The 18,173-nt window shown below is 37.0% G+C and overlaps 1 protein-coding gene across 6 annotated transcripts in view; it reads left to right on the forward strand.

The window, feature by feature from the left end:
* The window catches only part of CNTN6 (contactin 6), a 308,540-nt gene that overhangs the window by 116,838 nt on the left and 173,529 nt on the right, over positions 1-18,173 (forward strand). For all 6 annotated transcript variants that reach the window (XM_005547638.5, XM_074033771.1, XM_005547637.5 and 3 more), the window contains exon 3: positions 15,782-15,908. In XM_005547638.5, the coding sequence (XP_005547695.2) occupies positions 15,782-15,908 (127 nt within the window). The remainder of the gene's footprint in view (positions 1-15,781; positions 15,909-18,173) is intronic.

The following is an 18,173-nucleotide window of genomic DNA, read 5'->3' on the forward strand; positions in this document are numbered from 1 at the left end:
GTTTTCTTTCTTTTGTCAATTCCCTAAATGTTGACGGTCTTTGGTTTTCATCCTTAGCTTTCTTTTTATTCAATTCCATGCTGTTACTGCCTTTTACAAAGCAATGCCATCAAATTCGGTCTGTTTCCCCAACCAGACTCCTGCTTGTAGCTGCCTATCTACATCTACAAGTCCCCCACAAAATCCAAATTTAACATGTTGTATCATTGTTTTTAAAATGGCAAAGTCATCAGTCTCAAACAAATGTAAATGAACACACGAAAGATTTTGTTTAACTCACTGATTAATGAAGGGACCAGTAAAATGTTGCAACTTGTTCAAAGAGGAATCCAAAGTACCACACATGTGTAGGTGATAAGGAATGCTAAAATAAATGTATAAATAGATTCAGAACAGGCTTACCATGGGTAAAGTGGATGGCATGTGAATTATATTTTAAGAAAACTGTTACAAAAGCAAACAAGCAAATAGTTTGGCTTATCCATTAGAGAAAAATGGAAAAAATAATCACTGCATTTCATTGGACACTGTTTATTTGCATTTCAATGACCCAAAACTATTTGCATTCTTAATAGTTTTCTCATCTTTACATTGTTGTAAAGTTGTTAAGAGTCATTGAAAGGCAGGGTTAATCTTATAAAAAGTGAACTAGGCAGGGTACTCTGCAATCTTTCCATGTCCATATTGAAATTTTCACAAGTTTTCCTGATATGTCCTATCACATATCTCTAGTCCAAATACTTTCTCATTCTCCTGAAGATCATTTCACACATACATCCCTCTTAAACCTCCCATACTTGCTCTCCTATCATCTGTCTCAGCTGATGATCTTCCTACTTCCCAAGGAAATAAGAAAAAAAATCAGAAGATAATTTTAACTTGCTTTCCACCCTACACGCATCAGTGTATTTTCCATCTGTCTCCACTTACTCTGCCTTCCTTCCTGTTACTGTGGATGGAAGCTTTCTTTCTAAGGCCAACCTCTACATTGTGAACTCAATGCCTCCCTATCACCTCCAAGGTGTCACTCAAGGTATTGTCCTCTCTCTCTCCTGTATCATCATGTTCTCATGCAACTGAGTCATGCCCAGAATCATGTCAATATAATGCAGTATCCTATCTCAACCAAATGCACCATTGATCCCATGTCTTTCTGTAGTATAAGCCTATTTCTCTAGACCCTTTTATGAGAAACTTCATAGAAATTTTTTTAATCAAATTCATTGTCTTCAATTCCTCTCTTCACACACTCCATATCCTAACTCCATTCAGGATGTACACTCCACTCAGCAACTCTTGCTAGGTCCTTAGTAACTTCTTTCACATTGCTAAATGCAGTGGTATGTTTTTCCCTCATCTTATTTACCTATATTCCCTATTTGTCAAAGCTGACCATTCAGCTTCTTTAATTTTAGATTCTAGTCCATCACTCTCATAGGACACTCCTACAACACTGGCTATTGTTCCTCAGTCCCTTTACTGGTTCCTCCTCACCAGTGTGATCTTTAGTTATTCTGTGTCTTTAGGATGAGTTTGGGGTCTTTTGTTTGTTTGTTTTGCTTTGTATACACTCAATCAAATGACCTTCAAATGCATATACCTTCAGTTGATAATTATCTCCAGAACTCCAGATTCATCTATTGGATGCCACCTTAGATATTTTAGTAGAATGTCTAACAGAAACCTCAAACTCAACATTTATAAAACCAAACTCTTGATCCTCCTCCCAATCCCCAGCACAAGCAAACTGTTCTACATGAGTGTTTTCTCTCCCCAGAAAATGGAAAACCTATCCCTCCATCTCCTTAGGTTGAATACCTTATACTCGCTCATGATTTCCAAATTTTTCTCCAACATATTACAAATCTCATTGCTTGAATATACAAAAAGAAATCTAGAATCCAATTATTATACATCTCTACCACAAATACTTTGGTCCCAGTCACCATTATTTTCGCTTAAATGATAGCCATGCTTTCAGCCTCAGGGGTTTGACACTTGCTGTTCCTCTGCCTAGAATTTTTTCTCTGTGCATGTTTTATTATCCACTTTTCCTTAGATCTCTGTTCAGATGTCACCAGACCAGTGATGCCTTCCTTCACTGCCTTTTATAAACTAACACCTCACTTCAGCATTTCTAGCTCCCTTACCCTTTATCTTTCTCCATAGCACTCACAACTATCTCTTATGCCATCTGTTTATTTGTTCATTTATCTTATGCCTCCCTCAATTAGAATACAAGCTCTGTCACAGACTCAAAGTTATCTGTTTTGTTCATTGCTGTATTTTCAGGCTCTAAGATGGTTCTTGCACATAGTAATCCCACAAATAAATGATTGTTCAGTAAATGAATAAAAAATAAATTAACTTTATATCTCCTTACTCATCTTTTTTCATTCTCACTGCTCCTCATCTTTCTCTTCTCTTTCTTCCTTTAATAGCTAAGGACTTCAACATACATGCATTCTTGCATTCAACCCTAATAGCTAACTCAGAGTAGTCTTTAATGCTGTCTTTACCTCTTTCCTCACATCAAATCATTATAATATTTTGTTGGTATTGTGCCTACATCCTTCAAAATAGTTCTCACATCATTCTTGTTCTCTTTATTCCTACCGACAATGCCCAATTATCTCAGTGTTTTCAAACGTTTGATAAATAATCTCCTTGATCTGTGGTTTCTCTTTCCCCACCCTTCCTCCTGTGAGTCATAGATCTAAACATATCAGAATCTTGCTTAAAACTGAAAACACTTCCATGTTTTCTAACTGTTTACAGATCAAATTGAAACCTCTGTCGTGTCATTTAAGGTCTTTCAAAACTGTTCTAAATCTACCATTCCATCTTTCTATTTCATGACTCTCCCACCTTCCAGAGTAGTTATATTCTTTCGAATGACAGGTATTTTTGTATCTTTATTCAAGCTAATCTTCTTCTTAGAACTTCCTTACTATAACTTCTGTTTCAATGGCATTCTTATTTTCATTCTTTTACACATAGCTCAAATGTTGCCTTTTTTGGCATTTTCCCAAAACCTCTAGGTAGAATTGATTGCTTCCTCCTCTGGGCTCCTTTAAAATTATTTTTATACTTTTGGTGTAACACTTATCCTGTAATATTGTAGTTTGTTAATATTGTTTTCTTATTGGCTTCCCTTTCTGGAGTATATATCATAGTGATTTACAGTATGAGTTCTGGAGTCAGTTTGCCTACATTCAAAATTGAGCCCAACCACTCTTTAGCCATTTGATGTAGAGCAAGTTATTTCCATTCTCTAAACCTCATTTTCTTCATCTTTGAAATGGAAATACTAAAATCTGCCTCATAGAGTTCTTGAAAGGACCAAATAAGATAATTCATGTACAAGTTTAACTTTATTCCTGGTACTTACTATGCTCCCAAATTACTCTTATTTGAGTGTCAACTTCTTGAATGTAATCCACTTATTTATTTTTGCATTGTCAGTGCATAAAGAAGGTTCAACACAGGGTTAGAGCTAATAAAAGTTGGTTGAGTTTACTTATGTTGGATTTATCACTGTGTGCTGGCAATATCTAGATAAGCAATGATATAGAATTTCATTTTGGTCTGGCTTTAACCTAAAGAGATCAACAGAATGTGAAATATATGCTAATGAACTCTTCTTATTATAATTTACTTTATGATCTGCATGCCACTTCCAATATGGCATATACATTTCAGGCAGGTTTAATGCTTAACCTCAAATCATAAGGTCACCATAGATGTCTGACTGGACTGAAATACTGCAGATCTTCAACTTTACACCATGCATATACCATTAGTTCATTCTGCTAGAGTAACATAAAAATAACCAGAATGACTCCATCATGTTAAAAGCTGCCTTCACATTAAGAATCGTCTTCTCAAATGTCTACTGCATGTAAGAAAAAACAAGCATGGCCACTGTCAGGTGACTGACTGTGCAGCTCCTCTTCTTCACATCTTCAGTGTTATAGAGTAAGAGGCCGCTGAGTGTCCAGTCCATAGACACAGTCCAGCTTTGCATCTTGTGAAATGAGTGCTGATTTCAAGTATGGCTTGAGTCTAACTGATGCTTGATGTTCAAGCTGTTTTGGACATATAGTTTTGAAATAATTCTAAATACATTTGTTGAAAGTATTATTATCAAATGATTATTACAATAAAAATTTCTTTTTATTACAATTTAAAAAGCAACAATTCAAAAATCAGTCTCCCATGCCAGCCCTTAATACTGAGCAATATCGGTGTTTCTGGTTGTTGGTTGGACAGCTAAACCTGTAAGCTCCAGCGCCCATAAATATCTTTATATCTGTATTAGTATTTTTTTCTAGGACAAACATTCCTCTTTTCTTTATTCCTCTATGTTGAAAAACAACAAATCTCTGAGCAATCCTTACTGTTTCCTTTTCCTTTAATCATGTTCCCACATTCAGTTAATTGGCAAATCACCTTTTACCTTTGCTTTCAATTCTTGCTCCCACCACCTTAGTAAGATGTATATCTCTACTTACACTAATATAATAATTTCATAACTATTTTTAAAACTCTAGCTTTATCATCTTTATTTTTGAACATAGCTGACAAAGTTTCCTTTTTTCCTTTTTTCTTTCTCCTGTAAAATAAGTCTGACATATCTTCACTACATAAAACCCTTCAAAAGCTAAACATCAACAGGTAGTGGGATCTCAGTTCAGAGCTTGGTCTTCTGATTTAAAACTCCGGTCTGCCTCTAGTTCTTAAATAGGACACTTGACCCCTCTAGAATTACTTTTTCTCTTTGTTGTTGTTGTTGTTGTTGTTTCTGTAAATTAGGCAAACATTTCTCTAAGTATTCTTTCTATTTTAAAATTTTGTGACTTGACTGGAAGTGTAAAGAAAATTGATAAAAGATACATACATGTGGTAAGGGGAGGAGGAAGGAGGGAAGGGAAGGGAAGGGAAGGCAAGGGAAGGCAAGGCAAGGCAAGGGAAGGCAAGGCAAGGCAAGGCAAGGCAAGGCAAGGCAAGGCAAGGCAAGGGAAGGCAAGGGAAGGCAAGGCAAGGGAAGGCAAGGCAAGGCAAGGCAAGGGAAGGCAAGGCAAGGCAAGGGAAGGCAAGGCAAGGCAAGGGAAGGCAAGGCAAGGCAAGGGAAGGCAAGGCAAGGCAAGGCAAGGGAAGGCAAGGCAAGGCAAGGGAAGGCAAGGCAAGGCAAGGGAAGGCAAGGCAAGGCAAGGGAAGGCAAGGCAAGGCAAGGGAAGGCAAGGCAAGGCAAGGGAAGGCAAGGGAAGGCAAGGGAAGGCAAGGCAAGGCAAAGGAAGGCAAGGCAAGGCAAGGGAAGGCAAGGCAAGGCAAGGGAAGGCAAGGCAAGGCAAGGCAAGGCAAGGCAGGGCAGGGCAGGGCAGGGCAGGGCAGGGCAGGGCAGGGCAAGGGAAGGGGGCCTAATTCTTTATAGAACCTGCATTCCAAGAAAGATACTAAGTGAGTTTAGTCTAGGTTAAGCTCTACAGGTTAAAGAGTATGAGTCTGAAAAACTAAAGTAGAAGCTTGATAATAGAAGAAAAATAAATCAGGGAGGGTGGAGCTTTTATAGTACTGAAAGTATGCGGAACTCAAATGGATGTATAATTTGTGTCACTCTGGACTTGGAGTCAAACCTGGATTTGAATGCCAGCTCTGGACTATTAATAAGGATGTGATTTTGAACTAATTATTTAATGTCTTTAAGTTTTAGTCAGGTTCAACTACATTATTTGCAGCCCCCAATACAAATGAACATGGGAGGTCCCTTGTTCAAAAGGCAGAACACAATTGCCATTAAAGTTATTAAAATATAAAACATTTTCTTACTTCCCTGGTATCTTCCTTGATCTGGAATGATGTTTTTTATTTGCTTTTTAATGGCACTTTCCTTTTGGGCATAGGAATACTTTTTCAGTGACCCTCACATGCCCTGGGGGACTTTCCCCACCATTCAGTGTAAATATGACCCACTGCTGACTCACTGACTTCCAGGTTCTCCCTTTCATCAGCTGCCTAACCAATATGCAATGTCCCAGCTCATAGCCCCAACTCACACAAATGGAAAATCCTCAAAGACATTGCAACATTTGTACAAATTAGACTTCTGCAGTAGAAGATATTCTGGAGGCTCCTGGAGCCGGGTTGGGGAAATATATTGGGAGGGACAAAATTCTAACACAGAAAGATCTTATGTACTTTATATCTGGCTATGATCTTGGAGCTCTCTAGTCTTATCCCTGAGTGAAACCTGAAATTTGCCCAGGCTCATACAATGTGATTCAGGTAGAACCCAAAATAATATGACTTTTAGTTCTGTGTTCTTTTAGATACAGGCTTTCTAATGTATGTGAGTTTCCCCTTATGATTTCCTCTAAAAGCCCTGGTTGTCTGTACTTTTGTAGTTCTGGAGAGGAAAAGCAGCAAAACACGGTCCCTTTCTATGGTTTATTTAAAGCTGTCTTTCTCAAAGTTGTTTTAGTTGTAAGAAACAGAAACCATACAGTTAGTGGTTCATGTAACCTAGAGGCAGATCTCACTAGATGAAACCAAAGATCTAAAAATTCAGGGAATAAAGTCTCTGTCCTCTAAATTACTCATTCTCTCCATCATTCTGTTCCCTCACCCTCTCTCTCTACTATCTACTTATCTGCCTTTCTGTAGACTGGTATTCTCTACCTCTTCGTGAGTTTTATGGATGATGGATATTATAAGAGTTATAAACATCCTCATCTCTGCTCAAGCAACCAGCAGAGACTAGCATCTCTTAATATTATATCTAAATTCTTGGGAGAGAAAAACACAAGAGCCCAAGAAGAACATATTCACTTCTCCTCCAGTCAGCCATGGCCCAAGGAATGGCCTAAAGCAGATTGAACATGCCTTTAAGGATCTCCATAGTTTAAGAGTTATTTCTCCATGAAATGGTTCATGGGCCATTCAGAAATGCCAGAAAGTGACTGCATTCGAATAAAAACTTCTCAGTATTTAGGGAATAATAATGAACGTTAGATACTGGTAGGTTAGATCTAATATTGTAGTCAGATAATGCAATTAACTTTTTAATTCCATAGAAGAAAGGTAGGGCAGAACCCTACATGCATTTTCGACAATATTGTACAATTTTTATTTAATTATCACTTAGAAACATTTATTTTTCAGTGTCTACCTATTCCAACGTTCTTGTCTTACTGCCAAATAAAACTTTTTTTTTTTTTTTTTTTTTTTTTGAGATAAGGTCTTGAATTCCTGGACTCAAGCAATCTGCCTGTCTTGGCCTCCCAAAGTGCAGAGATTACAGGTGTGAGCCACCATGCCCAGCCTCTCTAATAAAACATTTTGTAGAGAGTACCATTATAATCATGGGTGATTGTATAGTAGTATGTGTCTTCAATACAACTACTCACTAATTGTTACAGTGGCTCAAAAATACCAACACCATACTTATTCCCAAATATATTCTTAAAGCAAAAGTATTTGAAAATGCATTTTGATTTCTTGTTTTTGATATCATATTGTCACATGTTTTCAGCTGTTCCTGTACAGAAAGCCAACGTTGTTCTTGCTTTCTGATAGTATAGGCAAAACAATAAAGATGTGCTGTTATTTAATCATCTTTCATTAAGGTATGAGGAAAATCTAACAATTTACCAAAATATATTAAACAATTAGTTGAAACTAGACTTTTTACTTATCAAGTGGTATAAATTCAAGCTCCTAAAAAGTTCATAACAAATATAAATGAAAATAAAGAATGATATCAACTGACTGATGATAATTCAACAAGACCAAACTTCTGTGTCTTTCAAAATGACCTAAAGTTTGTTAGAAAAATGTCTTTAGGGTTAAGTTTCTCATCTATCAAATGGGAACAGAAATGTGCATCTCACAAAAGGCGTCACAGGGATTTATTTTGGAAACTGCTGCATGTATATATTTTTTGAAAGCCACTAATCATTCTCACAAATATAAGATATTATTAAGCAAAGTTATACCCCCAATTTGGACTACATGAAGTTTAAACCAGACTTTTCTCTGAGTGAAAGTAAAGGAAAGCAAATGAATTAGCATTTATTGCGTGCTTGTTTTGTGCCTGGCATAATGTATGTTGCTTAATATGCATTATTTCAACCAGGTTTTCTTTTTTGTGCAGGAAGTAGGGTGTTGGAGATTTTAAAGAGATTTTATGGAGATCTGCAAAAAAGTCATTCAAACTCCCACCATCGAAAATTAAGTTACCATCTCAGCATATTTATTTCCCGTCTCTTTTCTTCATTTTTAAAAAATGTGATGTTTCTTTAATATAATGCATTTTTATTTTAATCATTCAAACTATGAAAAATTATGCAAAGAAAATAAAAAACCTATGTCCAATAAAACTTTCTCTAAAAATAAAAATTATTAATATTTGGTAAAATTATAGCCTTCTTTCTCTATATATAAATACAGAGACGATACACTGTATTCATGTATAGATAATAGCAAAGAAGAATATAAATACTTTATAAAAATGAGATCATACCATAGACACTACTTTAAAATCAAGATTAAATTTTATTTTAGTAAAAGAAAATAGAATAAAACAAAGTAAAAATGATGAATAATTTGAACTTCTAATAAATAATGTGAGACAAAAATAAAATTTTTAAATGATTTCTCTAAGGTTAAAAGATACAACGGATGATATAAAGAGGTCAGAGTGCCTTTGTTTGTATAAATACAATAATATTATATGTATATATGTGTACATGTATCTATAGAATTTTTGCTATGAAAGATGATACTAGCGCTCATACATTTCTAATTATATTCCTTCATTCACTTCTCATTTTCCTATTTTGTTATCGAGCTTGTAGCATTTATATTCTGTTCTATAACTAAAACTAACAGAGTTCTTAAGTGTAAGTTTGTGTTTGAATGTATTCTGTGTGTGTCCCATTATTCCTCCTTCATTCTCAAGATCTGTATATTGATTCATATTTAATTGAATGATTTCATTGTTACGTGAGCTCTTTAAGAATACTCATCTGGGCCGGGCACGGTGTCTCACGCCTGTAATCCCAGCACTTTGGGAGGCTGAGGCGGGAGGATCACGAGGTCAGCAGATCGAGACCATCCTGGCTAACACGGTGAAACCCTGTCTCTACTAAAAATGCAAAAAATTAGCCTGGTGTGGCGGCGGGCGCCTGTAGTCCCAGCTACTCGGGAGGCTGTGGCAGGAGAATGGCGTGAACTTGGGTGGCGGAGCTTGCAGTGAGCTGAGATCCGGCCACTGCACTCCAGCCTGGGCGACAGAGCGAGACTCCGTCTCAAAAAAAAAAAAAAAAAAAAAAAGAATAATCATCTGTTATTTTTCATAGTAGCTTTTTTACATGAGTGTTTTTTAATGTTCAAATGTATTTGTTGGATGCCTTTTTTTGTTTGTTTGTTTGTTTGTTTGTTTGAGATGGAGTTTCGCTCTTGTTGCCCAGGCTGGAGTGCAATAGCGCGATCTCAGCTCACGGCAAACTCTGCTCCTAGGTTCAAGCGATTCTCCTGCCTCAGCCTCCCTAGTAGCTGGGATTACAGGCGCCCACCACCACGCCCAGATATTTTTTTGTATTTTTAGTAGAGATGGGGTTTCACTATGTTGGCCGGGCTGGTCTTAATCTCCTAACCTCAGGCGATCCACCCGCCTCTGCCTCCCAAAGTGCTGGGATTACATGCATGAGCCACCGCGCCCGGCTCAGATGCCATTACATTTGAAAGATATATTGGTGATAATACTCATGTCACCCTTTCATTCAGAATATTTGTAGACTTTTATTCCTTGTTTTCTGGTATAAAATGGTACTGTTTCAAATCCCAGCTTATTGTGAGTTTTCTCTTTCACTCTGTGTGCGTATGTGTGTGTGATGGGATCTTGCTCTGTCACCCAGGCCATAGTACAGCAGTGTGATCATAGTTCACTGCAGCCTCAAATTCCTGAGCTCAAGAGATTCTCCCACCTCGTCTCCCAAGTAGCTGGGACTACAGGCACCCACCACTGCTAGTTTTTCTTTTCTTTTTGTTTTTGGTAGAGACAGGGTCTCCCTATGGTATCCAGGCTCATTCTCAAACTCCTGGCCTCAAGTAATCCTTCTGTCTTGATCTCCCAAAGTGCAGGGATTACAAGCATGGGCCACCGTGCCCATCCTTTCACTCTTTTAATTAGCTTGCTATTTCTGCCCAGTCTTCCTAAAGAAGCTTCCTCCTGATGTTCTTCAAATATTAGTCACTTAATCAGCAAATGCTTTTGTGTTGAGTACTCACTCTTTCAAATATTTCTGGAACATGTTCTTTCCATTTATAGTAACTTTTCCTAATGGTATTTACTGAGACATGTGTTTGATTCTGTAACTCAGTGACATCAAGGATCTTTATGTTGAATCATCTTTATCTATGTTTCTTATCCATTACCTTCTCCTCATTGTTTTATTATCTGTGCTTTTTTCAAATTATGTGAGATAATTACAATCATCTCAAAACATTATAGCAGTAATGTGACTTTCAGTGGGTGTTTGTTTTGTTGCTTGCCTATTCCAATTGATTTATTTGTTATTGATTGATGCTGCCTGGGTTACAATTTGCATCCTTAGGTTCACGGTCTCCAAATTTATCTGATTCTATTGTCTGTGTATTTTTTTCATATTGACATTGTTATACTATTTTTAAAAACTCATGTTCTTATTCTATAGCATAAAACCTTTTTGAGAAATTCCCTAGGTTTTCTTGAATTGTGTTTTCTTCTAGACTGAGTATTTTGCCTGTCTCAGTCATGCCATGTTTTACTCTTTTATTGCTGCAATATATTTGCATAGTTACTATTCCATTTCTTTTCATATTGTTCATGCTTGAGAAACTGTGTACAGAAAATTCACTTTTTACTTAATGGGGAAATATATATTTTTGAACTTTCTTTTTATTATATCTGGGAACATTTTTTTTTCTCCTTCTTAGCTCCAGTTTGGAGACGGGATATATTGTGAGTACCCATGTTTTGTAGCCTGAGAGAATGATGGAGCCAAGAAAAGTTCAGCCTCTTTGGGATACCTGGGTGCTTCTCTCTATCCTAAGATTTATTTTTTTAATGAATTGTAGCAAGATTATTGTTGGAAGAGACATCAGTATACTTCACAGGAAGATGCAGTACTTTTCTAATGGGCTTCAGAGGCTTCACCCCTGAGTGCATGGGCATGACATTATTAATTGGTTACATAGAGTCAAGTTTACTATCCATATTTCCCCCACTTTACCTTTTGTTGTTGTTGTTGTTGTTGCCCAGAAGTCCTTTTCATTGCTCTTCAGCCAGGAAGAGGTAAAAGAAAAAGATAAGACCTTTCCATCTATGTACCTACGAATCTGCTTATCTCCAGATTCAGAAGTTATAATGAGAATTCTCAGAATGCTATTATTTCACCAGTAATTTCTATAGGGTTTGAGGACAACATTAGGAAATCAAGGACTCCCTCCCTTCTCTGAGCCTGACCAGACTGTTTTTATTCCACAGTTGTTTTTTGGTTTTATTCTTTAAGTAATTTTGTCAGGATACGTTCCTTTTCTTTTCAGGCATTGTTAATTTCTGTTTGTTTGTTATTTGTACTCACAGTGTCTCGCACATTTCATTAGGCATTGATGTAAGAAAAGCTGGTAAAGCATCTTCAATCCACTTGCTCAATCATCATTTACAGGAACACTAAGATATGCGACATAGCATCCTCCTTTAACAGCTGGGAAACCAGAGAACAAGAGTGGTAAAGTAACTTGTCCAGCCCTGGGGAGCCAGTAACTGACTAGGCTAGAATTAGAACCTCTATCTATCTACACTTCTATGTCAGTGATAGGAGGTACCGAAATTACAATTTTAAGATGAAGTTAATAAAAGAGCTTATTTTACCCAATTGCAAATATTTTAGAAGACTAATGATATGGTAGCAGATCTGAGTGTATGGTGAAAACAACAGAGAGGGAATCAGGAAACTAAAGTTTAATCTCTTGCTCTCTCTTAAGACAGATGGTAAATTTGGAAAAGATGATTCAACTTCCTGGGTTTCAATTTCCTTCTCTGTACTAATGATGATGGATGATGATGGTGATGCTGATGATTGTCATAATTTGATGACTATATACCTACTCATTATGAGGCACAATGTGACATATTTTATAAACAATATATTATTAAATCTCAAAACAACCATCTGATATAGACGTTGCATCTATTTTAATAACAAGGACACAGAAGATTGCTTAAATCCCCTGAGGCCCATTGATTCCAGAGCACACATTCTTAACCAGTAGCTCTATTGTGTTTCCAACCAAGAAGTCTCACCTGAAGGGTCTGTAAAAGATCTACCAACTTTGAGGTTCTTTGGTGCTGTGGTTGATATAGAAGGACATGACTATGGGTTAATACAGGAGAAGCAACCTCACATATCACTCAAGTACAATTATGAGAGTTACAGACTGGACTTCAGATTAAGTCCTAACATGATCAGGTTTACGCTCGATGCGCATTGCACTGTAGGGGAGAAAACATAATTTTTTTAATTTCCCTTTTTACGTTTTTAGTTGAGACACTCTCCTACAAACAAAAATCAAATTAACAAAAGAAAAGCAAAAATGTATTAACACATGCTGGACCCGTCATACCAAGAGACCTCAATTCAAAAGTATTTCTCTCAAGGCAGTGGCTTGGGGTGATGTTTCAATAACATTTTATCAAAAAGCCATAAATTCTACATAGTAACAAGGCAAAGGAAAGAACAGTTTTAGTCCTTTAAAAGGTGGGAAAATGTCAGAGGACAGTAAAATCTGTTCTCAGATTCCTCTGGTGCCTGCTGGTGCCTTCTCTGGGCTGATAGCAAGTGCTGTCTCCAGGAAGGAAACATGGATGTCCTGCCATCAAGCAAACAGAGGCTGAGGCCGGGTGTTCTCCTGCCTTTTCAGTACCTTTAACTCAAGAATCCTCAAAATTTGGGGAAGAAATATTTTGGTTTCTTTCAGGATATTAAAAAATAAAAACCACAGAATTTCACCTTACATGTGAGTACTAAGCTCTTCCTCCTCCTCTTCCCCTTCCCTTTCTTTCATAGCAATTTAGTCCAAATGCCATGAATTGGAGCTGAGTGAGGTAGGCATCCATGTGCATGTGGGAGAGCAGAGCCACAGCAGCCCAGTCTGAGATGCTGGAACCTGAGTGGGGTGAGAGAGGCATCCATGCAGGACAGGGGTTAGGGCAGTGGTGACTTGGTGTGAGTGGCAGAGCCCAAGTAAGGTGAGACCAAGTAAGGTCTATGCCTGTGGTGGGGTGGCCTGGCAGAGGGTATCCGAGCCTGAGGAGGGGGAGGAGGGTTCCATTGTTAGGGAAGGGTGCTGAAGGCAGAAGCCTGGAGTCTGGTGTTGGAGCCGAGGAGAAAGAGGGTGGTTTCTGGGGGGAAGAGAGCTCCCATGCAATCTGAATGGTGTGAGAAAGCTATCCATTCAGGAATATGTGTGTACCAAGTGTTAGAGCGTGAGTGGGGTGAAGGAGGGCATCCACTCTGGAGGCACACCCTAAACAGGATCAGAATCTGAATGAGGTGAGGAGGGATGAACTGCCCAGCAAGTGGTGTCAGGGCAGGTGTGGGAGTAAAACTGGGAGTGGACATCAGGACCTGAGCAGGCAGAAGAGGATGCTGACAGTAATAGGGGACTAGTCACATATAGGAGAATTGAGCAAATGCATAAATATGTCAAAGACAATGGGCACCGGATTTCTCACAGTCTAAATGGGAGTTGCAAATATAAATAAAGGAAAACTATAAATCACCATAAATGAACACAACACACACACATATAAAATCTATGCACACACACAAATCTGCTGAAAGGCTCAGGGCAAGAGCAGCTCAATAAAAATGAGTACATTGAGCATTCTCATAATGGTTTCTAAATACCAATCTCAAATAAAGGAAACCAGGTTTTTTTTGTTTTGTTTTTGTTTTTAACAACAACAACAACAACAAAGGCTACTGTGCTGGCAGAGCACGTGAAATACAAGATAATCCTGGAACTCTTTCTTGTATCAGATAGGAAAAATACAAAGAATGATAAATATACGCCAAAGGGCAGGCCATTTGAAAGCACTGAAGAAATAGCAAATGTATTATAACTCATTGACCAAAATAAGAAAGCTTGAATTCACACCGATAAAGCAGGTCGTCCTCATAGAAATATATGAATAAAAAGTTTAAATGTCCAATGAGGCATATTTGCATTGTCTAAAGTCGCTAGCCACAAAACACTAATTACAAAGAAAAAAAAATACTTTTATACTGGAGAAGTTTGACAGGCACCACCTTAGTCAAAAGATTATTTAACTTCAAGAGCAATGGGACAAATAGAAGTCTTAACCTTCTACCTGACAGAATGCAACATAAAGAGCACAGCATCCTGAATCGAATTATAACGAAAGTGTTTTATTACCTCCACTGGTGTATCCAGTAAAGGAGGAGGGGCTAGAGGAAGAGAGGGCAAGACAATGGGATCAGTGTACTTGCTGGCTGGAAGAAGTCTTTTTTATAGTGATATTTTAATGCCAATTTTACTACTTTTATGATTATTTTTAAACATCTTTACAGACCATTTTATTATATGTGCCCTTGGCATATAGCTCCTACCCCTACAGGGAAGAGTCTGTGACTTGCTGTTGATACCTGACTATTCAGGCAAGCCCAAATTAGGTGAAACTTTACCAAATAACCACCTTGTGATCTAAGGTGTTAAAGTCAGGGAAATCAAGGAAAGACTGGGGAATTGTTTCAGATAGAAATAGACTAAAGAGACATAATTAAGAGAGTCCAGGCATGGTGGGTCATACCTGTAATCCCAGCACACTGGGAGGCCGAGGTGAATAGAATGCTTGAGCCCAGAATTTTAAGACCAGACTGGCAACATGGTAAAATACCATCTCTACAAAAAAACAAAAATTAAACTGGAATGGTGGCAAAAATTAACCCAGGAAGACTAGGTGGAAGGTTCACCTGAGCCCAGGAGGTTGAGGCTGCTGTGATTGTGCTACTGAACTTTAGTGTGTATAACAGAATAACAATCTGTCTAAAAATAAATAAATAAATAATTTTAAAAAAATTATCAACTGGATTCTTTTGGTTTAAAAGATTTTATTGGGAGCCAGACACAGTGGCTTAAGCCTGTAATCCCAGCACTTTGGGAGGCTAAGGTAGGACAATGGCTTGAGGTCAGGAGTTTGAGACCAGCTTGGACAACACGAGGTGACTCCGTATAGCCAGGCATGGTGGCAGGCACCTGTGGTTCTAACTACTTGGGAGGCTGAGATGGGAAGATCACTTGAGTCCGGGAGTTAGAGACTGCAGTGAGCTATGATCACACTACTGCACTTTCGCTTGGGTGACAGAGTGAGACACTGTCTCTACAATAAAAACAAAACAACAAAAAAAGTATTTTATTAGAAAAAATGGAGAATGGGACCTGAAGATTAGATGTTTAGTGCTGAATCAATCTTAATTTCTTGTTATTGCTGGTTTTGGGGGTGTTATGCCCCTTGTTTGTTGGAAATATAAACTAATTTATTAGTTTACAAGAGAAAAAAATTCTTTGTCCATTTTTATAATATTTTCTGTAAATTTGAGATTGTTTTAAAATAAAATCGTTTTAAATATGTATATTGAATTTATATTTAATATAGACTTGCATTCAAAACAGGGCCATTTTTTTTTCATGTGATTTTTTTCTTTTCTTTTCCCAGGCGATGGGCTTTTAAGCCGTCCTATTTTTACTCAGGAGCCACATGATGTCATTTTTCCTTTGGATTTATCAAAATCTGAGGTCATCCTGAAATGTGCTGCTAATGGTTACCCTTCACCTCATTATAGGTAAAATCCTACCTCTGGGCATGACACTATTTTATTCTTTGTCACTGAACCAAAACATACACAAAATAAAATGTTTTATAAAATGTCCTAATTTGTAGTGTACAGCTCAAGAAATTTCTCTATGGTTATGCAGCCATGTGACAATCACTCAGATAAAGATATAGGCATTTCCAGTACCCCAGGGTGTTCCCTCATGCCACTTTCTAGGCAATAATTAAGCGCCTACCCATCAGCTCCAGGTAACCGTAATTATGTCTCTGTCTTACTAATTAGGTCTGCTTAGAACATTTATTCTTGAAATTGGTGCCATGCATTGCCATATTGTGGTCAGAACTGAGAGAGAGAGAGAGAGAGAGAGAGAGAGAGAGAGAGAGAGAGAGAAAGGGGAGAGATAGGGGAGAAAGACAGGAAGCAAGTAACACAGGAAGCCAGGGAGAAAAGAAAGATAAAAAGAAAGAAAAAAAAATGAAGAGAAAGGAAAGAAAGATTTGTTTCCTCAATTTGAAAGACTAAAATGTAAGCTTATTTTGCATTTCCCACCCCTACCTCGATGTGGAACTGCAGCCTCGGTTGCTACATATACAATGATTATGAAAATGTTCTATAAAGAATGAATCAAGATGGATATCTAGATTTATTTCATCAGATAAAATTATGTGACTTCACTGGTGGCCCAAAAATACTGATTTTAGAAAAATATGTTGAAGACAGCTATGTACCCTCTAAGGCAGAAAGGGAATTTTTACTCTTGGCAAATAAGGAAAAAAGCCTATATTTGTTTCTCACATATTATTTGTGGAATTATAGGGAGAAAGGGTCAGTAAGTTTTTGTTCTTATTTACAAAGTTGCAGCAAAGGCAGAATTTGATTCATATTGTGGGTGGAATTTACAAATTTAAAAATATATGCATACATAAATATACATAGGTAAATAATAAAGATAGTTGGTAAAAACTTCATATGTAGTGTTAATACAGGAAAAGAAAATACTTATTAAACTTTTGTAGCTTTGAGTTTTAAAAGCATTTTTTTAAGTCTTGTTTTTTAGATGTGAAGTTGAAATGACACACACAAAAAGTGACAATTTCAGTTCATTTTGGCAAAATGAGCTGGTTTAGCCTAATTTTATTTTGCAGTAAAAATACACTGTTGATGTGTATAATTATTTAGATCCTAAAATTGTCTCGATTAATTAATTAAATGACTTAAATGCACTTAATTAGCTAAATGACTTCAAAGCTAAAGGCAGTTCTACCTTATCTTGTATTTTTTTGAGCTAACTTCAGCATCTTCTTTTTACAACAAAGGAACTGAAGAACCATGTCTTCTCATTCCACATACTAAAGCTTCCTTGTCTTTATCATACCCAAACCAACGAAACTCATCTGTTGGGAGAAGATCCTTCACGTTACAAGTTCGGGACACTCAATTCAGAGTTCGTTGATTTGTTAGTTTTTCTTAAATGATGAGCTGTCTTATTAGTTTAATATATGGTTAAATATATGAAAATTTGCTTAATACATTTATTGAGATCACCTAATACTTAAAGTAGTAATTTTATGTTTGAGAGCTAATTAGGTTGATCCTAGGGGTTAGGAGAGAAAGAATATAAGAATTCCTACACCTTTTTGTGAAAGTTTGCTGAATATAAGATGGACACACAAATAAATAAATTACATATTTATATAAAATATCTGTTGGCTTTTAACAGGTAGAAGGATATAAAATAGGTTCTCAAGATAATTTGCTAATTAGTTTTATCTGTGAAAAAATACACAGAATGAAGACGACATTTTTCAATGTTGTTAAATGGCTTTTATTTCTAAGACACTTCTAAGCTAAAAGGCTAAAGACAAGTAACTTAGGTAGTTATTTCCAGCCCCCATAACCTGGTTTGGCTCATTTCTTTATTTTTTAACTTTTAAGTTCAGGGGTACATATGCAGGTTTGTTTTATAGATAAATCTTTGACATGGGGGTTTGTTGTACAAATTATTTCATCATCCAGGCACTAACCCTGGTGCTTATTAGTTATTTTTCCTGATCCTCTCTCTCCTCCCATCCTCCATCCTCCAGCAGACCCCAGGGTCTGTTGTTCCCCTTACTCATAGGCAAGAAACTGTGGAAAGAGAGTGAGGAAAGAATTAAGATTTTAATGCTTAAATGTCAGACTCAGACCCAATAAAGCAAAGGACAGAGGTATATCAGATAATGTGCATTAGCAACAAAATGTAAAATTTTAGTTTTAATATGACCCTTTCTAACT

Source organism: Macaca fascicularis, chromosome 2 (assembly GCF_037993035.2).
Source record: "Macaca fascicularis isolate 582-1 chromosome 2, T2T-MFA8v1.1".
Classification (NCBI taxonomy): Eukaryota; Metazoa; Chordata; class Mammalia; order Primates; family Cercopithecidae; genus Macaca; species Macaca fascicularis.